Source organism: Mandrillus leucophaeus, unplaced genomic scaffold (assembly GCF_000951045.1).
Source record: "Mandrillus leucophaeus isolate KB7577 unplaced genomic scaffold, Mleu.le_1.0 Scaffold79, whole genome shotgun sequence".
NCBI classification, from domain to species: Eukaryota; Metazoa; Chordata; class Mammalia; order Primates; family Cercopithecidae; genus Mandrillus; species Mandrillus leucophaeus.
Genome location: NW_012108585.1, coordinates 2,114,824 through 2,142,658, shown reverse-complemented (window position 1 = coordinate 2,142,658; position 27,835 = coordinate 2,114,824). Strand labels below are relative to the sequence as shown.

Below are 27,835 nucleotides of genomic sequence, written 5' to 3'. Positions count from 1 at the left end.
CAGGAAGACTAAAGGAACAAGGAGATGGATGCAGAGACAGACTCCCCTGAATAGGCCTTCTCCATATTGACTTTGGAACCATGTAAATGCTTTATCGAATCATAAAACAAAATTAAATTTTAAAAAGTAACCTGTAGTAATTGAAAGCAAATGAAACAAATAAACCTGGCCATATATCAAGTTCATTAAATAATCGAACATATGGGAATTCTTTCAAGGGGCTTTAGAATTGTAAACACTAAATAAATAAAATGTTAAGCAGTGCTCAGTAATCACATTGCTGGAAATAGTATTGGCATTGTTATTCTGAATACAGAGAGCAAATCGTATTATATTAATGTTGTTAAGAACCAAGATCTTCAGCAAAAGAGAAAAGAGATATGCAAATTTCAAAAATCAAAGAAGTTAAGATTAGATGGAATGCTAAATGTTAATTCGAAATATCAATTTGAACTCACGATGTAGTTTCTCTTAAAGAAATTTAATGAATATCCTAGCTCTCTCCCGTGAAAGGGCCCGCCGCAGTGAGTGGCCCAGCCCTAGACTTTGGACTTTCAATGTTAGTCCTCATTAAAATGAGCCCATGCTCCTAGAAGAAAAGTCTGATTCCAGGACAGGGGCAGGAAATATACACAATGAACCTGGAACATCTTGTCATATGAGGAAGCAAGAAGTTACCAAAGACAAATCATATTGTGCCCAAGGAACCCCAGAGCCAGCCGGAGGAGGCCCTCACTGGCCAAAGGTGGATGAAGTAATGATAATCACAGCAGGAGCTGGCTGTGGAGGCACGGCTGTAATTCCAGCCTCATGGGAGGTTAAGGCAAGAGGATCGTTTGAGCCCAGGAGTTCAAGGCCAGCCTGGCAACATAGTGAGATCCTGTCTTTAATTAAAAATAGTAATAATAACTGCAATGGATTAAAGCATATGAAATATGTTAAAATCCTTGGGTTCATAATGATACTGGAAAAAAACCTCATTGGCCATCTTTGGAAGATTGTTAGGAAAACAACTCATTATTCTAAAACCTAACAAAGAAACACAAAGAATAAATTATTTATCCTGCCTCTTCTATAAAAATTGTACTTCAGGATAACTAAATATTGATGAGGGGAAGTTTTTCCTTATACAGGTATTTCAGGGAAAAATAAAATAGGAAACAAAAGAATACATGTATTTTTCATGCCCTAATCAATCAGAGAGTGCGTGCCTCTTGTGAAGAACAGCCTGGTAAAAACACAAACCCAAACCCGGTCAGGCCCTGAGGTCTCACAGCCAGTTGACAGGAAACGCAGGGGACACAGAGCAGAGTCTGAAGAGCACCCCAGGGTGGCAATCCGCCAAGGCCAGAACCGGAGAATCCCCACAGGCAAGAGCCCTTTGTCGCTCTGTTTGTTCCACAAATCAATTGCAAGGAAAAGAGAAGGGGAGAGGGAGAGTGGAGAGAGAAAGGAAATCAGGTTAAAAGAGGCCAAAGATGACTGCTAATGGTTATGGGGTTTCTTTCTGGGGTGATGAAAATGTTCTAAAATTCACAGTGCTGATGGTCGCACAATTCTGTGAATACGTTAAAAACTACTGAATCACACACTTTTAGGTGGGTGAATTGGATGGTATTTGAATGATATCTCAATAAAGACAGAGAAAGACAGACAGACAAATAAGAGGTACCAGTTGCCATGCATGAACCTTAGGCAGATTCTGATTCAGCCAAACTTAAAAATAATTCATGAGGCGACTGGATTATCTGATGATATTAATGAATCATCAGGTTTTTTTTTTAAGGTGTAATAATGGCATCAAAGTTTTTTTAAAAATTATTTATATTTTGATTGTATAAATTAAAATATTTACCCATGAAATATCTGGGATTTGCTTCAAAATAATCTAGTTGAGGGGTTGGAGGAGGCAGTGGCTGAATTGAGACCAGGCTCGGGCTGGTGATTGTTGAAGCCAGGTTCTGGGTAGTGAGACCCATTAGCCCCATTCTCTCTGCTTCTGAACAGAGAATTGAATCAAGAAGCTTTAGGGATAACCAGGAGCTTAGGATCTGTTTCCAAAGAGTCTGACTCAGAGGTCTGCTGCAGGGCTCTGTGAGGCTGGAGTCCTGTGACCCCGTGCACACCCTGTACAAGCCCCCTGGCTACAGCATGGGAGTGGGTGGGGGAGACCCTTTCCCTCAGTGATTTTCCAGACCATAGACACTGCAGGGTCTATCCATGAGGGAGACCCCCGCAGTCCAGCCTCTGAGCCTGGCAGTGCTTCAGGATTGCCTACTTCGTATGCTCACTATAGCACACACTCTTGGGCGTGGAGAGGAGCTAGGTAATAGCCTCCAGTCGACTGTGCCAAAGACAAGAACATCACCTGGGTTAAAAGTGATGACTTCCCACCCTGGCCAAAGTATTGTGGCTTTGAAACTGGGAGGGAGGTTTGTGACACCAACAAGCTCCTGGGTCTGTCTTCTTTCAAGTCTCAACAGCAAGGTTATGAGGTCCATCAGGACTTCTCCTGGGTGGGTGTGGACAGTGCCTGCTCCCCATCCCTTCACATTTCGGTAATAAGGGAAGTATGTGGAGGGCTATAAGACCAGGAGGTGCCAGGTATGTGCTGGGCATGAGAAGTCCCAGTTCCTTAGGTCCTAGGACAGAATCTCCCTTCCAAGTTCCGTTTTCTAGATCTAACTCCCCAAAAGCCAGGAGAACAAATTAGGAGCTAGATCTGCCAGGGCAGAGAGGCAGAGGCCCAGGGCTCCACTGCACAGGCAGATGCTGCTCAGAAGCCGGGCCTGAAACCTGATGTGCACCGTGGATGCCAGCAGGGTGCATGTCCCGGCCCCTGTCCCGGGAACCCAGCCTTCCTGGAAAGTCTCCCCTGAGCCAGGCTGGGCAGGAGCAAGGAGAGGCCCCCAAACCCCTGCAGGTCTCCCCCAAGCTATTGCCACAGCCCCGTGGTGACCACTTCCACTCTGTCTGCCACACAGAGAGTCTGAGCAGGTGGTGGACATGGCCTTCCTGGGCACCCGGGCTGGACTCCTGAGAAGCAGCTTGTTCGTGGGCTCCGAGAAGGTCTCTGACAGGTGGGTTGGGCCGGCCACCCCGGGAGGGCAATCCCTGCAGGGCAGAGAGGGGCAGAGTCCCACGGTGTGTTCCTGGGCTGTGGGTGGACTGGCACGGGGTCTCCAGCCTGCTGGACCCCTGGGAGCCCAGCAGGGCAGAAGGATTGGGATTGACAGATTGGGATGGTGGGAGAAGCAGCCCTTCCCCGAAGGCTCACACCTCCTGGTGGTGGTGTCCCCAGGAGAGGATGGAGGCTGGACTGGTCAGGGAGACAGACTTTGAAGTTGAGGGTTGGTCGGAGAATCCACCATAGGAATCTCTAAGGGAGAAAGCCGGAATTGCTTTCCTCTCTGGGCTGGTCTCTGTGTGACAGGCTGAATCTTCCGGCTGTGTCTCTTTTCCCCACTCCTAAGGGGAGAGGAGGTGCTGCTGGGGCCCGGCGGTAGGTGGAGCGCTCACCCCACAGAGCCTTCGTGAACCACCCACTCCCACCTTGGTGTGGGGGAGTTGTGGTTTCTTACTCTGCCTGGTAGGAATCCAGGCCCAACTCCCTGTAGGCCATGGAAGGCTCAGGCCTCCACACCAGGAATGTTCAACGGGGGGAGATTTTGTGACATTCAGCGATGTCTGGAGACACTTGCTTGTCACACTGTGGGAGGCAGAGAGCGTCCTACTGCCATCTAGTGGGTGGAGGCCAGGGATGCCGCTAAACATCCTATGAGGCCAGGGCAGCCCCCGCAGCCATCGCCTGCACAAAATGTCACCGGTGCCCAGGCTGAGAAACCCTGCTCTAAGCCAAGGCTGGGTTCTGGGGGAATCCGGGGCTGGCCCACCCGGGTGCTCAAAGGAGGATGGGAGCCCAGAGGAGGGGTCAGGGGGCGAGCAGTGCCACCTGCCGCTTCGCAACCCAGGAGACTCCAACAGGTGAGGACCTTCACGCACCTGGAGAGAAGCCCAGGGCCCCTGAGCCGAACTGACCCTACTCTCCTCGCCTCCCACCCGCCAGCTGCTCCTCTTGCTAAGCACACCCAGCCACGGAGCGCCATCTTTGAGCTTCTTCCAGGACTCTGTGACAAATCCACACTTGCTAAGCAAAGCTGAGGCTTTCTAGGAAAACAAATTAAGTTGCTCTTCCCTTTCCCTCCCTCCTCCCTCCCCTCCTCCCCCCACCCCTCCCTGCGGAGGTGGAGAGAAGAGCACCACTGCCTCCCTGACCCTTCCCTCGCCGTCTCTCAGAGGCTTCCAAGACTGGAAGCAGGAGATTCGAGGCAGACAGACCTTCCCAGTGCCTTTGCCTCCTGCGAGCACTCCCGGGGGCTCCCTTCACCCAGACTTGAGGTGAATGGCAGCCCAGGAACTGTGTCACAAGGCAGGTTGCTTCTGGTACATGTGAGCCCGTCACTCTCAGAACCAAATCTCAGTTATCCACCTTGTGGATTATCCACAGCAGTGTGTCTGCTCCCCACCCCCACCCCGCTTCTCCCTGCCTCCCACTCTGCTTCTGGCCAAACACTCCCTTCTGTGGGCTGCTGTGTGTTCAGGGAATGCAAAACCATAATTAGCAAGGTAAAGCTGCTCGAGAAAAGGAAACTCATAATGCATGCAAAAGCCTAGAGGCATCCTCTTGAAGGAACCGTTTGGGGGGTTGATGCCCTCCTATTAGTGCAGTGATAGAGCTGACTCTGCAGCTTCCTCCCTCAGACGTGCCAGTGAGCCAGACAAGAAGAAATTAAGCTCCATCCAAAAGAAAGAAACGCTGCAGGCAGAAGAGTTTACACAGAAATGGAAAGTATTTCCTCATTATGCAGACCCTATACCTCTTCTAGCTGCTAGTCAGATGCAACATCATTTTGTTTCTGGAAAAGGCGAGAATTGCTGGGAAACATTGTCTGGGGCAGTACTAATTTAGGGGCTACAATCACTCTCCTAGCCCAGCCAAGATGACCTCGTATGAGAAAAGGAAAGAGGAGATGACTGTGTTCACAGATTTGGGGAGAGGTACCACATCTTCCTCCTTGCAGGAAGTTCCTGACGCCTGAAGACGAGGCCAGTGTGTTCACCCTGGACAGCTTCCCGCTGTGGTACCGCCAGGCCTCAGAGCATCCTGCTGGCAGCTTCGTCTTCAACCTCCGCTGGGCAGAAGGACCAGGTAACCCACGGCCCTGTGCTCCTGGGGCTGGGCCAGCCTCAGGCCAGTCTCATCTCTCCTCCTGCTGTGCTCTTAGTGGGAAATGGGAACGCGATATGGAATAGAATGTCCAGACCACCAGGGTTCCCCTCCTGCCTTCCCTCGTGCCATGCATTAGTGACTTAAGAAAGCTCACTGGCGGCTTCCCACACCACAGGCCCCGCGCTGAAGGCCTGATCGTTTTATTTCCTAGCCAGCCATCAAAGTTGGCATTTAAAAATCCAGCATGGGATTCTAGCCCCGATTCCAAATATGAGAGCAGAAGAGTCGATCTCTAAGATTCTTCTATTTATCCTGCCTGTCTGTGAAAAGTTTCATAAACCACCCAGAAGGGTGGTTTCATTAGGGGCTGCAGCACTCACCAAGTCACTGGGGCTGCCCTGCTCTTCCCAAACAGAAAGAAAGCGGCCAGTCCCCAGTTACTCAGGACCACCCAGAACCAGCCTCAGGGAGCTCCCAGTCTGCTCCATAAGCCCCTCTCAGCTCAAGAGAGAGGCTGTGCCGGGCAGGTGGCAGGGAGGGTGGGGTATGAGGCAGTTGCAAAATCCCTGCAAGGCCAGGGGCCAGGAAGACTCTCAGAGTTGATGGGCACCCAACTGCCAGCCAGCCCCAGCCCCTATTCTGGAAAATAACCAAAATAGGAAAAATTAAGTGACTCTAACAGAGCACCAGAAAAATCGCCAAATGTTTAGACCTGAAGAGGCTTCAGTGTCTGCATAGCCTGGTGCTCCTGATTTATACTCGAAGCAACTGTGGCCCAGGGAGCTTCGGGGGCTTGTCCAGGGGGTCCCAGAGTGCATGGCACAGCCAGCCCTCCACCAGGTGAGTGCTGGGGCGGATGATCCCATTCCAGCACATGGATCCAGGGGCCTAGAGAGTGTGCACAGGCAGGTGGGGTGAGCCCCAGGAGGGGATGCAGGAGGGTGGAGACTTCTGAAAGGAGAGCCAGGGCTGGGGTCACTCAGAACTTCCCCTTTAGTGTGTCCTTCTGGCAGAGGCCTTCCACCACCACTTTGCCAAAACCATCCTCAAGCGTCATGATGGAGAAACGCCCTGGAGCTGATGGCTGGGGAGGCCCAGGATCCCAGGGGTCCTCCTGGAACAAGGACAGGGAAGGCAAACAGCAGGGAGGAGCTCCACCCCTGCCCCCTCCGGAATTCCGCCTTCCTCACCTGGTGCTGTGCTCTCCCTCCTGTCTGTGCCCGTTCCCTCCACACACGTGCCAATAACTACTATGCTTCACAAAACATTTTTCCACGTGTGTTTCATTTAATCTATACAACCCCATGAGATACGTGCTGTCATTATCCCTCAACTTATACAAGGAGAACTTGAGGCTCAGAGAGGTTCTGTGACTTGCCCAGGGTCACACAGCAAGGGAGCCACAGAGCCAAGCACTGCCCTAATCAAAGCCCAGGCCCCGTTACCACACTGAAGGTAAGGAAAGAGGGAGGGGGAGTTTTTATTGCCAGCTCAAGTCCAGCAGGAAGGCTCTGGAAGCAAAGGGGAGACCCCTTCCCACACCGTCCACCCCAAGGCTGAAAGAGGCAGCTCCTCCTCTATGGCCACGCCGTCGATAGCAGCACAGTGGGCTCGCCAGGTAGGGCACCCACAGGCCCCTGGAAAGGTTCTATAGTGAGGCCCCGGGCCCTGATGACAGGTCCCCTCCTGCCCGCATCCACCAGGACTGAGCCTGCTGGCTGCTGGGGGAGCTTTATGTGGTGATGAGGTGGGAGGGTGGGTGGGTGAGAAGCTGAGCCACGAGGAGAAAAGAGGGAAGCTGGAGCCCAAAAAGGGGGCCTGGTGAGGAGGGAGGCGGGGCCCACTTCCTCTCCACAGCCCGCTCACCCGCTCAGCGCACGCACACGCTTAGACACGTGGCCACCTCTGCACACTCCCTTCCACCCCAAGAGAAGGAAAACAACTGCGTGTCAATGGGGAAAAGAGGAGCAGCTGCCTCCAGGGTGAGGGGAAGCGCCCGTCTCTCTAGGCTGACATGGCTGCCTTTTGCCAGGGCCTGGTGGGCTAAGTCCTGCCCACGTGGAGCTGCACGGTGCAGTCAGTGGCCTAGAAACCTGTCCGCACACAGCAGAGCCTCAGCGACATGCCCACAGCCCACCTCTCTCCGGGCCCTGCCCCCTCCTGCACTTAGCGCCCTGATCATTCCCATCAGGTGCTGGGCTGGGTAGCCACGGTGAGCCAGGCACTGAGATCCCTGATGTCCCCAGAGACCGCATTGTTAGGGTCTCCACATCCTCACATCAGTGTTTCCTACAAGCCTCTGCTGGCTGGGCTGCAAACGCAATAGAAGGTCTGTCCCAGAAAACGGGCAGTGGGACCCAGAGAATGCTGTCGGGGCTGCCACATCACTACCTCCGAGATGTCTCTAGACGCAAGGTGGGGAACTGTGGGCCCTTCAACATCATGGGCAAATGTCTAGAATCAAGGACAACCTTACGTACTGGAAGCTCCTGGAATCAGACTGCAGTTGTAGGTTTCTGGAGATACCAGATGACCGCAGGGGTGATGGGTGATCTTGGCCACGTGGCAGATGTGAGAAGCTGGTGGTGAAGTCCCAGGACAACTGACACTGTTGTAATAATTGCCTCACAAGAGTCCCGTTGCTTCGTGCAACATTTGACATCAAGACATTCTAACAAAATACGATAGCACATCAGAAAATGTTTGCTCCTTTCTCAGAAGTTTAATCTGCATGTGACCTGCGGACAAGAGTGCTTTGAAATTCAAGTCCGGGGTCAGGGACTGATGAGAGTGAAGAAGCCTGGGGTCCTGTGGTAGCCAGCCCCAGTCACAGCCAGAAAGCTCTGCTTCAATGTGGAGATGCAACTGCCCTCTAAACTGTGCACCTATGATGGCCTGATTGTTCCAGAAGAAGTGGAGAGAGCAATGTAAGGCAAGGCCTGTGGCCTTCAGGAGCCTCCGGGCTTGCCTTGAGTCACTGCAGAGAGTCCCAGAAGTGAAGCAACAGCTGTGAAGCGAGTGAAAGACCCAGAGAGCGGCTGTGCGTGGAGGGTCCGTCGCCTCGCTGCCCAGGGCCGCACAGTGGCTCAGCTGTGGCATCTTCCTGAATGGGACTGACTGTTGGCGTCCTCTCTGACTCATGCAGACTCACAGAGAGCAATCCAGGATCACCCACCACCCGGTGCTGAAATGCAGCCTGTCCTTCCTTCCACTGGAAGGGATCACTGGGCGCGACATGGGTGTTGTGGGCAGGATGCATGCTGCAGCCGACAGACAGGCAGAAAGTCCGGTGTCGTAGGGACACTGCAGCCCTGCACTGTTCTGGTGGCCAGAGGCCGTGTGTGTGTCTGTCCAAGACCCGTGTTGGGGTCACCACCATCACAGCAGCTGCTTCTCCAAACACGACCCCTGTCCCCACCCTCACCTCAATTCTTCCAAGGATGTCTTTGCCTGCTTTTATTCCCGTCTCCTATTCCAAGAAAGTGGTAGCGCTCCACCTGCCCCAACCGCGGCTCTTCCCCAGCGACTGGGTTGTCTTTGTTTCCCCAGAAAGTACGGGTGCGCCCACGGTGGTGACGGCAAGCACAGCTGTGGCGGTGACCGTGGACAAGAAGACAGCCATTGCTGCAGGTAGGAGCTGCCCTTGTGGCGCTGAGGCCGGGAAGCTGGGGTCCGTGTCAAGAGCAAGGCATAGATCACAGCGGGAGGCCCCGTACATGTGGCCAGGGCCACAGTCCTGCCGGTGGAATGTGGGATGGGCGGAAGTGCACTCTTCCTAAGCCATTTCTTTTGTAAAATCGTAAAACTTTAGATGTAAAAGTATTCATGACATGAGCAAAATGAAGCCCAGAGAGGCTAGGAGATCTGCACGGCCACCCAGGACGGAGACTGCCGCTCAGCCCCCCCGCCACCCCCACCCACTCCCCCTTCCATACAATATATTTACTCTATGCAAGCTTCTCTTGAGAAACACTTCCTGAGGGTTAATGGAGCATTACACTGAGGCATTCCATAGCTGAAAGGAAGGCTGGCGGGCAGAGCTGTTTTATTCTAGGCCTTTTATCAATCATCGTCACCATCATAAAGCTAATCAATCGTCGTCATCATCATAGAGCTAATATTTACTGAGTGTTTACAGAGTGGTAACTTCTTGAAAGCTTTGCTATTGAAAAGATGAAGCCCAGCAGCCCTGAAATTGCCCAGGCCTCTGTTAGAAACACACAGTCTCAGGTTCCAGCCCATGCCTATTCAACCAGAGTGCACTTCACTGAGGTTCCTACTGATTTGCCTAAACGTTAAAGCTTGAGAAAGCTCTTTCACAATATTAACTTATTTAACCTTTACAAATATTTTAGAGTGTAGGTATCGTTGTCAGCGCCTATTTTATAAATGAGGACCATAGGCTCAGAACGTTTGGCTCAAAGCAACCCAGCTAGCAGGGATCGGATGCCATAATTCAGTCCAGACCTGTCTCTTCCCCACAGTGTTATTCCACCAAGAGGTCATGCCTCTTTACATAGCAAACAATGGATGCTGATTCCTGTGTCATCCGCTTGCGTGCTCCATCTCCTATTGCCTTGGGGTCTCGGATCCTGCTTAAGAGGGAAGTGGGACTGTGACTCGAACCCCTAAGGCATGAGCTCAGTGTGTATGTTCAGCACGTGCCACTGTGGAAACTGCCTCCCATGCAGTCCTTGGGGTGACCCAGTGAAGGGGATGGTTTGGGCTCTATTTTACAGCTGAGGAAACGGAGACCCAGAAAAATTACTTGCCCAAAGCCCCACAGCTAATAATGAATGAGGCTGGGATTTGAACGCAGACCGCCTCTTGTTGGAACCCAGGTTCACTGCCCTGTGCTGCAGTTTGCCATGGCTTATGTGATGAGAGCAACTGTGACCCTCATAAGCTTCTCCTGACTTTCAGTTTCTTAGTGCCACAGAGTCCTTGGTGTCTCTGCCTAACTGTCTGAGAAAGATCAGGCCCCTGCAATGAAGCCCTCCTTACCCCCGTTTTAGCTTCAGTATCTGGAACCCAGCTGTGTTCTGAAACGTTGGGTGATCCAGCAGGCACTCGAGCTCGGCCGCACTGGCTCCATGAATGCAGCTGTCAGGCACCTGCCTTGTAACTGAGGCCCTGGCCAGGTGAGGACTCTCGCAGCAGGATGGGGACAGAGCAGACAGGGTCAGGGCAAAGGGGATGGAAGGAGCCGGCTGGGCTCTGTCTTCCAGCCTCAGAGAGGGCACCAGGGCCGCCCTGAGTTGGGGTCCTGGGCTGTGTGCTGTTCTGGGATAAGCGATGGGGGGAGAATGGCTCCGTCTGACATTGCCGAATCGTCGCGGGTAGAAACCCCCGTGTCACTGGTCGTCTGCGATGCAGCCACCCGCAGCACTTGGAAGGGATTTGTGCCCTCCCAGTTGCCGTGCTTCCCTGGGCCCAGGGCACACTAAACCCAGACCCGATTTCCAGGCCAAACTTTGACCCTGAAATCGTCTGCCTACAGACTGTTCTGTGCTCCCAGCCAAGCCAGGGCCTGTGCTGCTCCCACGTGACGGGGCCTTCTCCGCTCCTGTACACCTGGAGGTCTAGGAAAGACAGTGGTCAGGAGGTCAGGCTGCTGGCTGTGCTTTCCTGCACTCTCCAATTATTTGATAGCATTTTTAACTCAGAGCCGAATAAGAGCCGAGAGGGGTTGCCATAGAAACAGTGTCCCAGTGCCTCCAGTTTAACTCACTGCAGACAATCGCTCTTACACTCTGGGGTGCATGAATGCCAGAGGAAAAGAAATGGGGTGCTGGAGACCTGATACTTCAATTACGATTTTTCTTTTGGTCTCTTTCTGTCACTTCCTCTCCCTGGCCTGTGGCTCAGCCTCCCTGATCCTGGGGCCAGCTGGAGCCTGTCGCTGAAGGAGGGGTGGGTGGTTCGTTTGCTGTCCCTGGAAACGGCTGGCACTGTGAGTGTGTGAGCGCCAGGCCTGCTGAGTGTGGTGTCTGTGGTGGGGGCTGTATAGTGACGATTGTGCGCCGAGCTCGAGGGGAAGTTAGGAGACGGGCACTCAGCCCAGCCACGGGGGCAGCGGCGGGCTGCACGTCACTGCCATGTCTCACGCCACCGGCTCACACAGAAGGGCAGCAGACCGGTAGAGATCGTGTTCATCCCCAAGCAGGTGGTGTATAGACAGCTACTGCAAAATTTCCAGAGATCTAACTTTTGGATCAGGATCTGTTTTCAATTCTCCATGTCCTCCAGACCCTAGGCAAGGAATGAGGTCAAGCTCCAGGACGGAGGGGCTGTAATGGGCAAGGGTTTGTCCGGCAGACGGGCGTTCTTCCAGAACGACTTGCAATGTACAGAAGCCCCTGCACAGAGGCCCTTCCTGCCGGCCAGGGCTGCAAGAGCTCTCCTCTCCTGAGAGGTCGGCCTCAGTACAGGCCCAGCCTTCAGACCTTTGAGGGCTTCTGTCTGGGAACCATGATGTTTGAATTACACACATATGCATGACGGAGACCTGTGCCAGGCCTGGGAGGGGCCCCGTTCTTGCTTCTGCAGTGGGGCTCGGGAAGGCTTGTCTTGGGCCCTGCTCTGATTATTAGGGCTGTAGGAGAGCAACATGTTATCACCGCCTGGGGAAGGCGGACACCCCGGCTCTGCCGTGGAGTGGAGCTGAACTCCGGGGGACCCCGACGGTTCACTTCACTCCAGGGTTTGCTCCTGGCTTGCTGGGTTGTTATCCAAAGGAAGATCCTAGGAAGCAGAAAATTCCGCCTTGGCCTCTGGAGACGAATGAACCATATAGCCGAGGAGGGAGTTCTCGGGCCGAGCGTTGAGCCCACTCTTCACTGGGGCTTGCCGGGGACTCATAACCCCAGAGGTCTGATGCTCTTCCTCATCCCCTCTACTCGGTGCCTCATTCCCCAGATCTCCAGTCCATAATTCTGGGGCCCACCTGCTGAACCCCGTGGAGGGTTCACTCTGCAGGCCCAGAGTGTGGTTTGCTGGCGCCCTAGTAAGCCCTGAACGGGCTCCCCCTCCCCACCAGCAGCCCGGCCAGCAGCCAGTGAGGCTGAAAGAACCCAGTCATCAGAGGCCCCTCCAACTGCCCTCCCCTCCCACTGTGCGGCGGCATCCTCTGGGCAAACAGTGCCTTCTCGCCACACAAGCCCATCTGTCCTGGCTGCCAGGGCCAATTCATGTCAAGGCTGGGTGGATGAGCAGCACCCACAGGGCACGGCCACGGCGGGGTCCCCAGCTCACCTTCACACCACAACCTCAGCGCCGCCCAGCTAAGCTGCCCTGAGGCTCAAGAACCTGCCTGTCAGGTCGGGATGGAAGTACCATCCTGGCTTTGCCAGGTCACAAGCTCACTGCCCCCAGCCACAGGGCCTCGCTCTGATCCAGGACTCAGCCTCCGCCCTCTCCCAGTGTTGCCCCAGCCCTGGCCCTGGGCGGGAGGCACCGTCTGTCATCAGAGCTCTACGCATCAGGGTCATGGCCACTGGCGCTTTTTCCAGCCTCCGGGGAGGTGGGGGACAGGAAGCAGCTCTCCTGGCACCCAAGTCCCCTTCCCTCCCAATGAAACCAGGAAGTACGTAGGAAAATACAGTCTTTATTGGTCTTCTGAAACAACAAACCAGAAATATAATTTTGCCTTTAAAAATCTTCTGTCTCAGGCTAAAGATACCACCATTGACAATGCCCTCCCCTCCCCCAGTCCCTTTAGAAAATCCCCAGATCTGGTACCAGCCCGCACACCAAAAGAAGCAGGAAGACTGTGGCTGCAGCTGGGGTGGCCTGGGGTCCCAGTAAGTCGCCCATGCCAGGCGTCCTCTGTCCACCTGCCAGGACCGACCTCCTCAAAGGCACTCCTCCGGGCCCCCAGCCCACCCCACTCACCCACTGCCGCATGAGCAGGGAGGGTCAGAGGAGGGCACAGGAGCTAGGCCTGCCAACTCCCTCTGCTCAGACCCTTGGCTTCAGGGTTCTGGCTGGCCTCTTCCTGAGCCCCCATCGAGATTCCATCCAAGAGCCAGAGACCAGCCTGATGCCTCCTGACACCTAGATACCCACCGTCATCGCACTCTGAGGAGGGACGGAGCTGGGGAGTGGGACAAGTAACCTGGAAAACCTGCACTGCCTTGGCGGCAGGTGGCTCCATCCCAGACAGGTTCCCCACCCACTCTCTGGTTTGGCCCCCACCTGGGTGCAAGGAGTGCTCTGGGGAGCCATGCTGAGCAGACAAAGCCCGGAACAGAGGCCCCATCCTGGGAGCCTCTGGGCAGCGTGTGGCCACCCCCTCCCGCTCCCGGGCTCTGGATGCGATAGGCTGGCAGGCAGTGAGCCTCAGGGGAGCCACCGTGTTCTCTGCCTGCCACCTGCTTTCCCCAGAGGGTGCCACCAATGGCAAAGCACCACCAAGTCCCAGCCCTGAAGTCACAGGCCAGGAGGACTGAAGATGGAGGGTGAGAGGCACAGAGTCACGGTGCCAGGCTGCAGGCTGTGGAGGAATCGGTAGGGGCCCCGCAGAGCATGGTGCTGTGATGTGCGTGGGCAGGACTGAGGCAACACCAGTGGTGTGTGGCTGGGTTCTCAGGAGGCCGCCATGCACACATGCAGCCGCTCCAGGCCCCTGGGGGGTGTCCCGGGAAAGCCCAGCAGGAGAGGTGTGAGAGGGTTACCATGGTGACAGGAAGTCTCCTCCAGTGGCACCACTTTGGCCCACTTTAGAGGATCTCAAAGGATCCTGGTGTTACTGGTTGAGTTCCTTCCCGCTGTTGACTTGAGAAGATTGCAGTGAGCAAGCGAGAGGCTCTGTGATCTCAGGGAGGCCCCCGGGGAAGAGCATGTCTCTGCTGTCCAAGTGCTCATAGCCTCGGTCTCCATGTGACCGTGTGAGTGTGAGAATGTGTCTGTGTGTGTGTGTGTGTGTGTGTATTCTTTCAATCCGTGTGACTGCACTGGTGATGCAATGGGTGTGTGAGTGAATCAGCGCATCCAGGAGCATGTGGTCAGTGTGACCTATAGCAGATCCAGAGGCATGATGGCATCGGCCAGGGGTGTGTGGTGTTTCTGAGTGCTGGGTCCAGATGGCAGGGCTGGTGTGTTTGCACATTGGTACCAACAGTTGTAGAGCTGGGCCAGCTTTCACACTGCAGGGGTGTTAAGAACGTCCTTCTGGCTTAGGAGAGAGTCTCAGAAATCTACCTTCATCCCTCAGATCCCTCCCTCCCCGTCCCCTCAATGCAGGTGAGGTGGTACCAGCAAGGTAGGAAGAGTCACCAGCTGTGGCCACCCCAGGGCAGGAAGGGCGACAGGGGAATGCCCAGTCCAGAAGCCTCCTCTTGCACACACCTCCTTGCTTTGCCGTGGCCAGAGCTTAGGGAGATCCCCCAGATGTTCCAAAGATGTACTGGCTCCCAGAGGAGCATCCGCAGGAGCCCCCAGCACGGCGGCTTCCAGGGAGCCTCGAAAGTGCAGGGAGAGAGCCCGCTGTGGCTTGTCTGCTGGAGGGCGGGGAGGAGAGTGGACTGGGGGAGGCAGTGGCCAGTGCCGGGTCAAGGTGGAGGCTGTGGCAGAGCAATGCCACGTGCTCTCCCCGCCCTTCCTACCTGTCCGGGTGGGAGTGGGCGCTCAGGCCACAGAAGAGATCTGCTTCTGGTCCTCGTGCTCGCCCTCGGGGTCCCCCATCAGGGGCTGGCGCTTTTTGAGCTCCCGGTGGTACTTGGCCATGAGGGAGGCGTAGATGCAGCCATAGGCAGCGGCCACCACCATCATGATGCAGACGATGCCGCACACGACCCCTGCGATGATCACCGTGCCCATGGCTCGCCTCACACTCGCCGGCCGGTGCCTCTGCTTCTGTGGGCAGGCCGTGCTGGGCTCCGGCTCTGGCTCAGCCCCGGGCTTGGGCTTAGCAGGCTCTGGACTGGCCTTGGTGCAGGGTGGCCCAGGAATATCCAGCCCAGCTGAGCTATTCTCATCCTCCAGCTGGGAGCAGTAGTTGAACATCTCCATGGGGACCATCCGCATGTCCTTCCCCCTCAGCTCCTTGGGCAGGGTGCAGGCAAGCTGGTCCAAGCGCCCCCCTGCATGCAGGAGAGAAAAAGAGGGGCTGACCAGGCATCCAGAACTTGCACTCCCTCTCCCCATCCCCAGCTCCCCAAAACGGAAGCCCCAGAAGGTAGTTTTTATCAGCAATGTAGTCAGTCCTGGAATCGCCATCTATAGAAGAGGAAGCGGAGGAGGGAAAACAGCATTGATTGAGCCAAGTCCACAGTGAATTACGTATATCGTGCCATTTCATCCTCACAGGAGCCATGTGAAATGGATATTGTCTTTATTCCCATTTTATAGAGAAGCTCGCAGCCACTTCCATCCAGCCTGTCCTCTCCCGGGCCAAACTGACCCACAGAGCAAGGCAGTGCTAACGTGGGGAGGTGCCCAGGAAAGGGCTGTCATTGCAGAAAGCTGAGTGTCCCTGCCACACTGTCTGCCCCTGAATCTGCCTGCTGATCACCTGTCTGTGAGCCCAGGATACTGTTCTCAACACAGCATCTTATCCTTCTAGGGTTCTTACGTCTCACTCGAAGGACAAAAGTCAAAACCCCCGCCTCTGCCACTGGCCCTCCATGCAAGACCTTTTGGTTGCCTAAGAATGGGCAGCTCCCTTTCTGGTGTAGGGAGGAAACGAGTTGGCAGGAATGTTCTCCTTTTCCTCCTTAGGAGCAACCCAATGGCCCCATCAGTGCCCCAACCACAGCCCTGTGAGTACAGAGGCAACGGGAGGGGGAATCCCGGAGGCACACGAGGCCAAGGAGAGGAGGCTGGTGCTGATGAGGAGGTGTGGGTACGTGGGCGCACGGGCTCGCCAACACGTCTTCATGATGATGGCGGAGCCTGGCTCAGACATAGGGAGACACAGATGCAGGACAGGGGTGGGGTGAGAGAGAGGGTGGCTGAGGACAACAATCTGCCTAGACGTCCCCTAGAAAGTGAAAGTTGGATTCTGGCCCTCTTTCAGCTTCCAGCGAAATCTAGATGCAGGCACTAGACCCCCTGCTGAGGAGATGCGGGCTGCAGCCACTCCGTCACTGGCAGCTCCCCCTGCAGCCCGTCTGCCGCAAGCCTCCTCATACAGTGGGCATCAATCTTTCCCTGGGATGCCAGTGGAAATATTCCAAGATTTTGTTTTTAAGAAATGCAAGGTTGAAAGCAATTCTGCTATTGAAAAAGTCTGAATAGTGCACATTCTCATGGCCTTTTTGTGCTGGGAATTCAGTTCCCGACGACCATAGCAGAGGAGGGTCTAAAGACACCTGGCCTAGTAGTTCCCCTACGCGGCTGACGCCTGGGTGGCCTGCAGCAAACCTCACATCCCAAGAACATGTATCAGTACTGCCTGGGGATGCAGAGCTGGGTGCTGACAGGGGTGCAGCCTCATTTCCCTGCTCAGAAGACCCAAGGTTGAATCCTGGCTGTGTCATCTTGTGAAAATTATTTAATTTATTTAATTACTTATGAGTTTTAGTTTTCTTAGCTGTAAAATAAGAAGGTCTATCTCAATTAGTTGCTGTAAGGATTAAAATCATGTACATGAAAAGACATTGGTAAACTGGAAACTATACAAATAGTAATCATTATTTCCCTTCTCACGAAAATGGGAGAAAGTATCATAGTGACTAACATTTTGTGGCACTTTATAGTACGTAAAACATTTTTAATTAACTAACACAGGAGAATTTCATGGGAATAATTGAAATTGTGGCTGGAGATGAAATGAAAGTGGTAAGACTTTAACAAAAAGCACTGGCATTATTTTCACCGCTTAAATATTGATTCATCAGCTCAGCAGACATTCATTGAGCATGTACTTTGTGCTGGGCACTAAATGGCATTTCAAGTCCACTTAGTATTTGATTCTTACCAGGAAGCGAACAGATAAATGAACGTTTTATTGAGGACTCACTTTGTGCTGGGCACCTCTCAAGCCACATGTCGTGCATTGCCGCATTTCATCCTCACAATGACCCTACGAAATAGATATTGTTTCCTTCCCACTTTACAGTGCCACAGCGAGAGGGCAACCAGCTTTCTCAAGATCACACAGCTAGCAGGTGGCAGAGCCGAAATACAAAGGCAGATCCGGCCCTTCTCACCACTGTCTTGCGCACCCTCCTTTCCCATGTCGTGTGACCATATTATAGGTCATTACAGCACTTTCCCACATTAAAGAAAAGGGGACGGGAAGAAAGTAAAACCTAACTCATTTGACTTCTTAAAGTCTGGATGACAAAACTTCTTGGGAGAGGAAGTTGGCACTGTCACCACAAGGAAGCTGTGGTTTTACAGAGGATTCATTCTATTCCCCTGTCATGTAAGGGTAGGTGTTTAAGAGACGGCTGTATTCTTCAGAAGAAGAGCTGTTTTTCTCCCTCCTTCTACCGCACCGGGGAAGCCCACAGGCAAACCTGGTGGGATACAAAGTCCAGGTGTCTTTACTTCCCTTATGTAACCTACGAAAGGCAGATCCAGTTCTGCGAGTCCTCCTAGGAGAAAGCGGGGAGCTAGCTTGGGGAGGGGATGCAGAGCAGGGAGGGGAGGGTGGGGGTGGAGGGAGCAGCACCAGCCTCTCTCCCACTGGCAGGAAGGGTGATGGCTCATCTGAGGGGAGGCTTGTGACTTTTCTAGCCGAGCTGGCACAGAGGCAGGGTCGCCCCCTTCTTTGCCCTGGCCTGCTCTCTGAGTCAGCACCCAGCCACCAGGAGGAAAGTGTGGGGCCAGAGGTGATTGTCCCGATCCCTGGGGCCCCAGCGGGGCCGGCTGTGCTCACCTCGGTAGGAGAACCACTCCATCCAGTGTTTGAACTCACGCAGGTTACAGTCACACTCCCAGGGGTTATCTCCCACTTGCAGCAGCTGCAGGTTCGCTAGGGGTTCAAATGTCAGCCGGTCCAGGTTCTGCAGACGGTTGGAGCGAAGCGAGAGGGAACGCAGAGCCAGGAGGCCGTCAAAAAGGCCAGGGGGCAGCTGGGCCAGGCCGTTGATGGACAGGTCCAGGTGGCGGAGCAGCGACGCGTGCCGCAGCAGGTCCCTGTCCAGGGTCCTGATGCTGTTATTGCGTAGCTGCAGCTCAGTCAGATTCGTCAGGTCCCCGAAAATGGAGTGGGGCAGCTGGTCCAGGAAGTTGTTGGACAGGTCCAGCCGCTGCAAGCTGGACAGGTTGGCGAAAGCCCAGCTTGGCAGGGCACTCAGCTTATTGTTCAAGAGCAAGAGGGTTCGGGTGGCCGCGGGCACATCTGGGGGCACCGTGGTGAGGCCTAGGCCACTGCAGTCCACCTCCAGGCTGCGGCTGTCACACTTGCAGGAGAAAGGGCATGTGGGGAGGGCCTCCACGGCATACAGGGCGACCCAGCAGGTGATCCCTTGATGGGAGGGACAGACGGGGGAAAGAAAGCAACAGGCCAGGTCATTACCTCCTGCTACTCCTCCCTCCTTTCCAGCTCATATCATAACAAGCTCTTGGCTTTATCTCCTTTGGCACAAACCACAATCAAGGCATAAACATTTATTAACCACATAAAAGGATAACAAATCCAAAGCCACTTCCATAGTAATGGACATCACACAGTGTCTGCAGGGCGCCCTGCCTTGCCACACATCTGGCAGAGCAATCACTTGAGTGGAGAATGACCCTGCAGACTCAGCCAGAGCCCAGAGGACAAGCCATGCTGGTGCACAGTGATGGGAAGCTTGCAGGGCCTCCCACAGTCATCTCCTGGGAGCTTGGGTCCTACAGACACCATGGATGTTGACACAATACAGGAGAAAAGGTTGTCAGAGAAACCTGCTCCCATGCCCTCTCCCAGTGTCACTGCTGGGACAAAGTCTCTCTTTCCCGTGGAAAATGGCCAGGCTGCTGGCCCCCTCCACTCTGTGGCCCACCCCATCTCTGGAGCTGTCCTAAAGACAAGCTGCGTGTGGAAAGGCGAGAGCACAGAACAGCACTCCCAGCCCTGTCCTGCACAGCTTCCCACGTGCTGTTAGGTCTCCATGAACCCCACACCCAAGATGACGCCAGCAACTTGGTGTGAGGGTTTAGAGCCCAGGCTGTGCACCGAGGGTCCCACTGTCGGAGTGACAGGCTAAGATGCACAAACCCACTTCAACATTGACAAATCATAGGGCCCAGGACGCCTTCCACATTGACTCCCACCCTAACACCATCCAGGCTCTCAGCCTGGGCCTCTGTTCCTAGGGGCTACAGGGCAGCATTCCTGCACAATGGCCCGATTAACAGAATTCCTTTCCCGGTCCCATCTTTTGCCCAAGACTCTTCTTCTGCGTAGCGAGCATGGGGTCCTGTGTGTAGGGCTGGGAGAAGTGATCCTCGGGGAACAATCACATCAGAGCCGTGCCTTCCGTTGTGGAGCAGTCCTTTCCAACAGCGGCCTCAAAAACCCCTAAGTGTCCTCCTGAGTAGCAGGGAAGCCTGCTCGTTGTGAAAGGGAACTGGGAAGAGCTCAAAATAGTTCAGTCCCACCAAGTCAGCCCAGCCAAGGTCAGTTCCACACAGACTAGAGAAAAGACCCCAGCCAGAGAAGTAATGGAGAAGTTCAGACCTAGCTCACAGCCCATCAGTCCATCTCCGACCTGGGGCCTGGGACCTGAGACCTGGGGCCTGGGGCCTGGGACCTGAGACCTGGTACCTGGGACCTGAGACCTGGGGCCTGAGACCTGGGGCCTGGCTGTCCCAGGTCGGGGTGGACCAATGGGCCGTGAGCTGGGTGTGAACAGCCTTAAGTCTTGTCCAACAGGGCTCTGGGTGTCTGGTGTCCCAAAGAGTGGAGCTTGAAGGAAGAGGATGAGACTCTCCCCTTCCCCTGCCTGGAGGATCGATGACAGCTGAGAGCTGACACGTGGCTAGATCTGGCCTAGGCCTCCCTGCAGCCTAACAGCGAGCCCCCCTGTTCTTGGTGAGAAGTGAGCACAGGCACAGCCATGGAAGCCACTGGAGACCCTTTTTCTGGCCATCTTGGGTTACCTCATGTCACCGCTCACCTCTCACCCCTCTGAGCCCATCTGCTACCAGTCAGCCAGCCCCACACCACCACACCAAGCCATCTGAAAATCAGCATTCTTCAGACTTGACTTTCCCCAGGAAAAAAAAAAAAAAAAAAAAAATCCAATCCATTCAGCTTCCCTCTCCAAAGGATCTGCATCCCCAGAAGCCGCTCGCCCCTCCCAGGGAAGGGCCTGACAGCAGGGCGAGAGCCGCGGCAGAAGAGCAACTCCCTGCCTCCGAACCGCCCTGGAGACCAGGGTGGCAGAAAAGCTCCAGTGACAAGAAAACATAATCCCGTATTGCGAGGTGTTGAGTGATTCTGGAATGAGGTTGAAAGGAGATCTGAGTCACTCGGGGGCCAGCCTCTCTCGCACAGTGAATAATTCAGGCTCCCTGTGTTGTGGGGCCTCGGATCACAGGGCTGGCCGCAGCAGGAAGTCAGGCGGAATGCCGTCCCCATCCCGCAGGACCATTTCCTCCCTGCCACCGTGTAGCGCTGGGCAGGCCAGCCCTTGTTGACCTTGTCCCTTTGCCACATATAAAGAGAATTCTCAGGGCTCCTTTCACCCTTACGGCTGCCAAGCGTTGCCTTCATTCACGCTTCCTCCCGTTTTTGATAAATAGAGGGCTCAGTCTGCCTATATGCAGGAGGGGTTGGACCCACTCCCCAAAGTCTCTTCCAGCACCGCCTCCCAAGAGCCCACTAGGCCCTCTACTGAGAGTTGGGAAAGCGGAGACATAAGGAGCATAAGAGACATCTCCAAGCTGACCCAGCTCCTGGCCGAGGCCAGTCAACGGGGCAGTTCCCATGGGAGCAAAAGGGCTCGCCAGAGTCTATGAAACACAGACTGACAAGCTCAGACTGACAAGCTCAGGCACCAGTGAGGCTGTTTAAGACTCAGCAGGCCTGCGTTCCAGCAGAGCTCTTCTCTCATCGGGGACCCCAGGAGGTCACAGAGACTTACCTGGGGGAGGTAGAACAACTGTCGAGGCCTCCAACTCCAGGTCTAACCACTCAGCACTCAGCGGTGACTGACTGGTAGGGATGCTGTCACCAGGCATGACCCTGGCTTCCCAGAACATGGCCTCGGGTATCCCAGGAAGATCTGGCCTAGGCCTCCCTGCAGCCTAAGTGTTGCTAAGGCCCCATACGGTGCTACCTAAAGTCACCTCAGCACCCCCACCCCACCCGCACCCTCCTCCAGGGCCAGGGGTGTACTCACAGGAGACCTGCCTCCACTGCAGGGCGAGCCTGCCCCTCTGCTCAGGGCTGCTGCCCGGCGCCAGCATGGTGAGGCCCACGGCTCTCTGGGCCCTGTCGCTCTGGGGAGAGAGGAGGCCCTGGGTGCACCGCCTGTCAGTCCTGAGGGAGGGAGGAGCACTGAGCGCAGGCAGGCACAGGAGCCCCGTTCCAGCCCAGGGGTTAGGGAGAGGTCCCGGGTGTCTCTTTACACTCCTCATGCCCTCTCCTGTTCCTCTCAGTCATGATTCCCTGGGTGGGGGAAGAAGAGGAGCCAGGGAGCCTTCAACCCCCTGGGGTGGGGGAGGAACAGGCTTCGGCTTGCACAGTGCGGCAAGGCTGGGGCGCACCCGAGTGCCCACCCGGCCTCCTCCGCCTTCTTGTTGATCACTCAAATGTTTTCATGACAACCTGGTCTCCCATCTGGGCATTCCTTGAGTTATGGGTGGAGAAACTGAGTTGTCTCTGCGGGGTGAGCAGAGTGAGGTCACAGGCCACAGCTGTCACCTGTCCCTGGAGGCTCCCCTCACCTGGGTCCCAGTTTCTCCAGCCCCACCACAGCTCACCATGGCCCCAGGGAGGCAGGGGCCAGGCCCTTGGCAGCTGCAGTCGCGTAGGGTGTGAGCCACTGGACGGCCTGCCGCTTCCCCCTGCACCGCCGCCCGCGCAGAGGTGAATAGCAGCACTCTGTCTTCCGCCAGCCGGGCTATAATAAGACTCATCAGCTCAGGGGTTCATGCTGCGGCAGCTGCTAGGAAGAGACAGGGACACAGAGGAGAGGTGAGATCTCAGAGCAGGGGCGCTGAGGCAGCCGGGGTGCAGGAGCAGGCTTCCTTCCGAGGGGACAAGGGGGCACTTACCCTTTCTAGGGTCTGCCCCCCTGTGTCTCCCAACCGGGACACAGGACGTGTGCTGGGGTCTCCACTTCCTTCCAGATGGGAGGCCCAGGCTGCCAGCCCATCAGAGATGGGGACCAGGACTGGCATGTGTTTACCTGCTGCAGCTGGCAGGGGCGGGGACGGGTGGGGAAGGAGGGAGGATGCCCGCACCCCTCTCCTTCACCCTCCACGGGCTCCCTGCATCAGCCCACTGCTCCAGGCGGCTCCCAGCCTCTGACCTCCCTTGGTTGCCAGATTTGTCCCTGGGTGATTCCTGGTTGCAGCCTGCCTCTCCCTGCCCGCATGGGCCTATGTAATTCTGGGAGCCCGGGAGACAATATCAGAGTGAAAGAGACAGGCCCGGAGGTAGATGGAGTTGCCAGGAAGCGTCAGTGCTGAGCCCAGAATCTCTGCCTGTTTGTGCAGGTTTCCACTCGGGCATTAGGGTCCTGCTGCAAACCCCGTTGCCCCCATCTTCTCCCCTCAGCTCCCCTCGGCCCCTCCCTCCTTGGGTGCTCCTCAGGCAGCCACAGCAGTGCCCAGTTAGAACAGGAGAGTCGGCTCTGACCCCGGCAAGGGCAGCCTGCTGAGGGGCGGAGCGCTGCCCTCTTGGCTGTCTTTCCTCCCCTTCCTCTACACAGTAAGGGTGCCAGTCCGCCGAGGGCCCCGCAGGCGCTGGCAGAGGGGTCACAAGACTGGGCACAAATGTGGGATTGCAGGCAGCCTGGGACCCCCCTGCCATGCAGCCTTCAGGAGGACCCACGTCCCTGGCATGAGGGGTGGAGGAGCCCCTGAGGGTGGCGATGTCATGGTTCTCTAACCACTGTCTCAAGGCCAAGCCCCAGTGGGCTCCTGGTGCCAGTTGGCAGGGGTGGGGGCTCTGGGTTCAAATCTCTGGCCAGTTCTTTAAACAAACTGCTTACACCCTCTGGGCCTCAGCTTCTTTATGCCTAGAGATGGTGACTGCAATACCTGCTTGGTGGAATTTCTATGAGGATCTATCTAGTGAAGGGAAGAGAGTTGACACACTCAGTGCACATCACCGTGGAAATCCAGGCAGAGGCTCCTGCTCCAAGCTTGGACTTGAGCCCAAGACAGGCATGAGGGAGCAGCAGTTTCTCCCTCCGGGGGAGAGGGCTGTCAGCAGCAGGTCAGTGTGACAGCTTCCTTTCCCGATCCCACCAACCTCACATGTGAAGTTGTTTCTCATTCCTGAGCACCCCGGGCCTGTGGAGTCTGTGTATTTCTGCCCCACACCTATGGCCCTCGCAGACTTGCCTTCAAACAGCAGCGTCCACGCTGTCTGTCCCTCGAGCCCTGACCTTCAGCACAATCTCTCTTACTCAATCAAGAATGCCCATGTCCAGAGCTCACCGTCCACGGCCACCCAAGGCATAGAGATGACGATCACTTGCCCCAGGTCACACGGTAAATAAGGGACTGGATTGCAGGTTTTGGAGCCAGGCTGCCCGTCACTCCCTGGCGACTGTCACCGGGCAGTGGCCCTTCCAGGGAGATACTTATGTGTGCACAGAGCAGGGCACACACACAGGCCTCCCAGACATGTGCTTGGAGCTCTGTACACAGCACGGGATGCAAACACACCCACAGAGAGCTGTGCAGCTAGGCGTGTGCTAACATACATGGGCCCACATGCCTGCACACATGCACACGCACCTTGCTGGCAGCACTCCAGCACTTCTCAAATGCCAACACTCAGGCAACCGAATGAGATGCCTCTAAGTTCCCAAATGCCCCCAGCAGACATATGTGTAAGCCACCTGCAGCCTGGAGCTAAGGTCTAGAGAGAACCTCTGCAGGGCAGCCCCTAACCCATGAGATCCTTCCTACGCTCAGGGTCCACAATGAGGCCAGATGCCCCATCCAGGCATCTGCTCCCACTCCTTCTGGCTTGCTGCAGGCAGATAGATAGTGGAGAAGCCGTCCCACCCTAGCTCAGGCCAGTTTCCACCTAAGGCTTCTGCCTCCTCTGGGTAGGCTCCTCTCTTGCCTCCCACGCCACCCTTTCCCGTCCCTCAGTGTCTCCCACACTGTGAGCCCAGGGGTTAACCAGCACACAGGCTGGCGAAGGTGGCCTCTTGTGCAGGTCTGGAGGTCCCATCTCCAGCCTCGACTGGGATGTCACCTGCACAAGTCAGGCAAGTCCCCACAATGCAGACCCATAGGTATTGTCTTGCAAGGTGGCAGGACACTGTTGATCCTGGTATTGTCTAGAGAAATGTGATGAAAACAAGCCCCCCAGGTCCATGCGGATATGCCCCTTGCTCTCTGAGCAGCAAATTCTGCTTTCCTGGGTTCCTTGGGCTTCCTCCTGGACACCAGGACCTTCCCAAGAGCGAGAAAAACAGCGCAGCTCGCAGAGGACACCAGTCATACGTGTGTGTCGTCACAGAAGGACTCCTAGGGAGAGGTGGGGCTGCAACCAGCACTCCCTAGTTCCTGAGCCTCTGCCTACCAACACACCTCCATCCAAAGGGCCCCTTCCCACCCCCAGAAGAGTGGAGCCTCCTTAAGGAAAGGGGGTGACCTACATCGGGAAGCTTGGAGAGCAGCTGCCGTGGCAGGCGCTGACAGCTGCTGAAATAAATTCACAGTCTGGGAGGGAAGTCCCTACCCAGGGTGCAGCATGGCGGACAGCGAGATCTCCTGTCTCCAAGTCCCATGGCCTCATCCACTCTGGATGCTGAGCCTGCTCCTAACCCAGTCCTAGAGACAGGGAGACCAAAGATAAGGGGCTGGGCCTCCACGGAAGCCCTGGCCTCCCTTCCGGAGAGAGCCAGGATGGGAGAATGGGGCTGAAGAGCTCAAAGCAGTCATATGAGGAACTCTGGAGGGCCAGAAACACGGGCTTTGAGTGCAGCCCATTGCAACTCAAAGTGCGGTCCGTGGATCCGCAGCATTGGTCCAGCTCGGGAGCCTTGTAAGAAGGCAGTCCCAGGTCCCACCCAGAATGACTGAGTCAGAATCAGCATTTTAACAAGATCCCCAGGCGATTTTCATGCATATTCGAGCTTTATACTACTAGGCCGGGGCACCTCTCAGCAGGGCAAACGGCCGCCCGCCGAGGAGACCATGCTGGCCTTTCCCTGAGCCTCCAGGACCCACTGAGAAGTTAACTGGGACCTGGGGAGAAAAAATTACCACAGTCACAAACCTGTGTAGTTTTCTTAATCCTTGTAACAACTCTCTGGGGTTAGTGTTCTTGTTACTATCATTTTGCAGATGGGGGAAACTGAGGCAACAGAAATTAACTCGCCTAAAGTTAGGCAAATGGAATCATATGGGTCTGAGCCCGAGCTCTCTGGCTCCTAACTCAGTTGTCCGTCTGCTTACACGTGGGGGCCACTTGTGCAGGAAAGGCAGAGGTAGGAAAGGAAGACACTGCCTTTCCTCGGAAGGGTCCTCCGCAGCGTCCACGGCATCGCCTGATCCACTCTCGCTGGAGCTAAGGCAGCTGTCTTTGTCCCCACTGCCCTGATGAAGGAACAGGCTTTGTGACTTGCTGGACTGAGATGCAAGCAAGCCAGGTTCTCCTCTTCCCAGCCTCCCTTCTTGAAGTCCTGGGAGGCCAAGATCTTAGAGAGGGTGGAGGGGGCTTTCTAGAAACCTTTCTGGCTGGGGGTTGTGTGCTGAGGTGAGGGGAGTAGGCCGGAGCTCTGCTGTGGGGGAGTCAAGGCTGAGGAGGCCATGGGGGAGCAAGAGGCCCCAGTAGGAGCAGGGGGTTCCACGTGCAGAGCTGAGTGGGCTGCAGCCACCCCTAGAGACTGGGGGTGGGAGCTACCTCCCTGCTAGCGCCCCACCCGGCCCCTCAGAGCATGGAACAGCCTGCACGCACGCACTCACTGCAGAGAGCTAGGTTGGGACGGCAGGAGCCTGGACCGCTCCATGCACCTGCCCCTTCCATTTCTCCTGAGATGGAGGTTAATTAATCTAGTCTCAGACTCTAGCTAGAAACCTCCTGCACACTCACCATAGACCTGGTGTCCGCGCCCTTCCTCCCAGGCTTCTGCTCATGTCTATCCCTCCACATCAAGCATCCAAGACATGCAGCCAGATAATGGCCATCAGGCCTCCACCTCTGAATTCCTGATTCCTGGGCCATCATGCTAGCCCTAGGGTGCACCCACTCCCCTGGCATCTCCCCTTGGTCGAGGGTCCCTGACTCGAGACAAGGCCTCCACACCCCTCAGCATGGAAGAGTCACAGGACTCAGGGGTAAAAGGGGCATTGACAGCCTACTCCGCCACCCCCTTCATTCTGCAGAGGGCCAGAGAGAGGCAGTGCCAGCACTGGGCCCACACCTTGGGCCCGCAGGGGCAGTGCCCTTCCGCCAACCCCAGGAAGGCTGAGGGGGAGCCCAGAGAGTGGGCAGCCAGAGCCCCGGGCCAAAGACAGCCCGAGATTCCACATGCCCGGGACGCAGGGGAGGCTGCCACTGCTGTCTAGACTGGGTTTCCCTTGCTGCTGCCCGTCTGGGCACCCATGCCCTCTAGGACACATGCTAGATCTCTTTCCTGCCCATCACCCCCATCACACACACTGCCCAGGCAGCAAGGAACCAGGTTTTTACAATCTCTATATTTGTACTTGGAACGGCCATATGTCCTCCTGGTTCATTTCAAAACACATGCCCCATCTTCACCCCCAGCCTCCTGCACCCCCGTTTTCTTGTCAGATATTCCCAATCTCAAACAGACCCTCTGGGAAGTAGAGCAGAGAAGCCCCCTGAGTGACTCCTCATGGGAGCTGCTCCCTGACATGAGGGAGGCTCAGGTGTCCGCTGGGCCCTGGGGCTGGGCTCAGAGTGGTGTCCCCAGGCAGGGCACAGGGGAAGCCTGGCTGAGGGGAAGGAGGAAGACCAGAGGGTCAGACGGCCTCTATGCTGGCTCCTTCCTCCTCTGCCCACCCCCAGAGCTCCCAGACACCCCCAACCATCACATACACGCTGTCCCCTCCTCCTTCCTACACTGCCCACTGAGGCCCAAACAGCCCAGAGGTGGCCCCTGGGCTCTGGTGCTTGGGAAATGGGAGCAGGATTTGCTCCTCCTGGGCCCAGACAAGCTTCTGTCAAACCCCAAAGACACCAGATCGGCAACTTAAGCGGCCTCTCTCCTTCCCCCTCCCCACGGGCCTGGCTTTCCTGGTCTCCCTCTTTCGGCAGTGCTGAGACTTTCTTTCTGCCGGTGGGGAGGTGGGGGTGGGAAGAGCTGGCTCTTCTTGGCAGCTCGGAAGCTGCTGTCGGGTTTCCCTACCAGCTGGACTTCCCCCGCCTCAGCTCCACGTGCTCGGCTCCCTCCCCGCCCCCACCTGAGGCGGTTATCTAAGCTGCAGGGGTGTCATCTGAGTCACAAAGAGGCACTGCCCAAGTAGCCCTGACAGCCAGGTGCCAACACCCCCCAGAAATGTGGA

At 55.8% G+C, this 27,835-nt stretch overlaps 2 protein-coding genes across 2 annotated transcripts in view; one reads left to right on the top strand and one right to left on the bottom strand.

The window, feature by feature from the left end:
- Positions 1-27,835, top strand: part of CACNA2D4 (calcium channel, voltage-dependent, alpha 2/delta subunit 4) — a 139,908-nt gene that overhangs the window by 79,310 nt on the left and 32,763 nt on the right. Inside the window, exons 24-26 of the mRNA XM_011967152.1 lie at positions 2,985-3,080; positions 5,082-5,209; positions 8,780-8,860. Of these exons, the coding sequence (XP_011822542.1) occupies positions 2,985-3,080; positions 5,082-5,209; positions 8,780-8,860 (305 nt within the window). The remainder of the gene's footprint in view (positions 1-2,984; positions 3,081-5,081; positions 5,210-8,779; positions 8,861-27,835) is intronic.
- On the bottom strand, positions 12,817-26,436 carry LRTM2 (leucine-rich repeats and transmembrane domains 2). The gene is made up of 5 exons (XM_011967150.1): positions 26,397-26,436; positions 22,094-22,275; positions 21,511-21,650; positions 18,057-18,647; positions 12,817-15,312 (listed from the first exon to the last, which is right to left on the bottom strand). Exons 3-5 carry the CDS (start codon positions 21,575-21,577, stop codon positions 14,858-14,860), a joined length of 1,113 nt encoding a protein of 370 aa, XP_011822540.1. The 5' UTR covers positions 21,578-21,650; positions 22,094-22,275; positions 26,397-26,436; the 3' UTR covers positions 12,817-14,857.

What these genes read in the sequence shown, in the direction of transcription:
- LRTM2 (XM_011967150.1), bottom strand. Translation starts at nt 21,577, where the DNA reads ATGCTGGCGCCGGGCAGCAGCCCTGAGCAGAGGGGCAGGCTCGCCCTG. An exon ending in GCAGTGGAGGCAGGTCTCCT is followed by an intron (nt 18,648 to 21,510) that starts GTGAGTACACCC and finishes CCTCCCATCAAG; the next exon opens with GGATCACCTGCTGGGTCGCC. An exon ending in GGAGTGGTTCTCCTACCGAG is followed by an intron (nt 15,313 to 18,056) that starts GTGAGCACAGCC and finishes TCCTGCATGCAG; the next exon opens with GGGGGCGCTTGGACCAGCTT.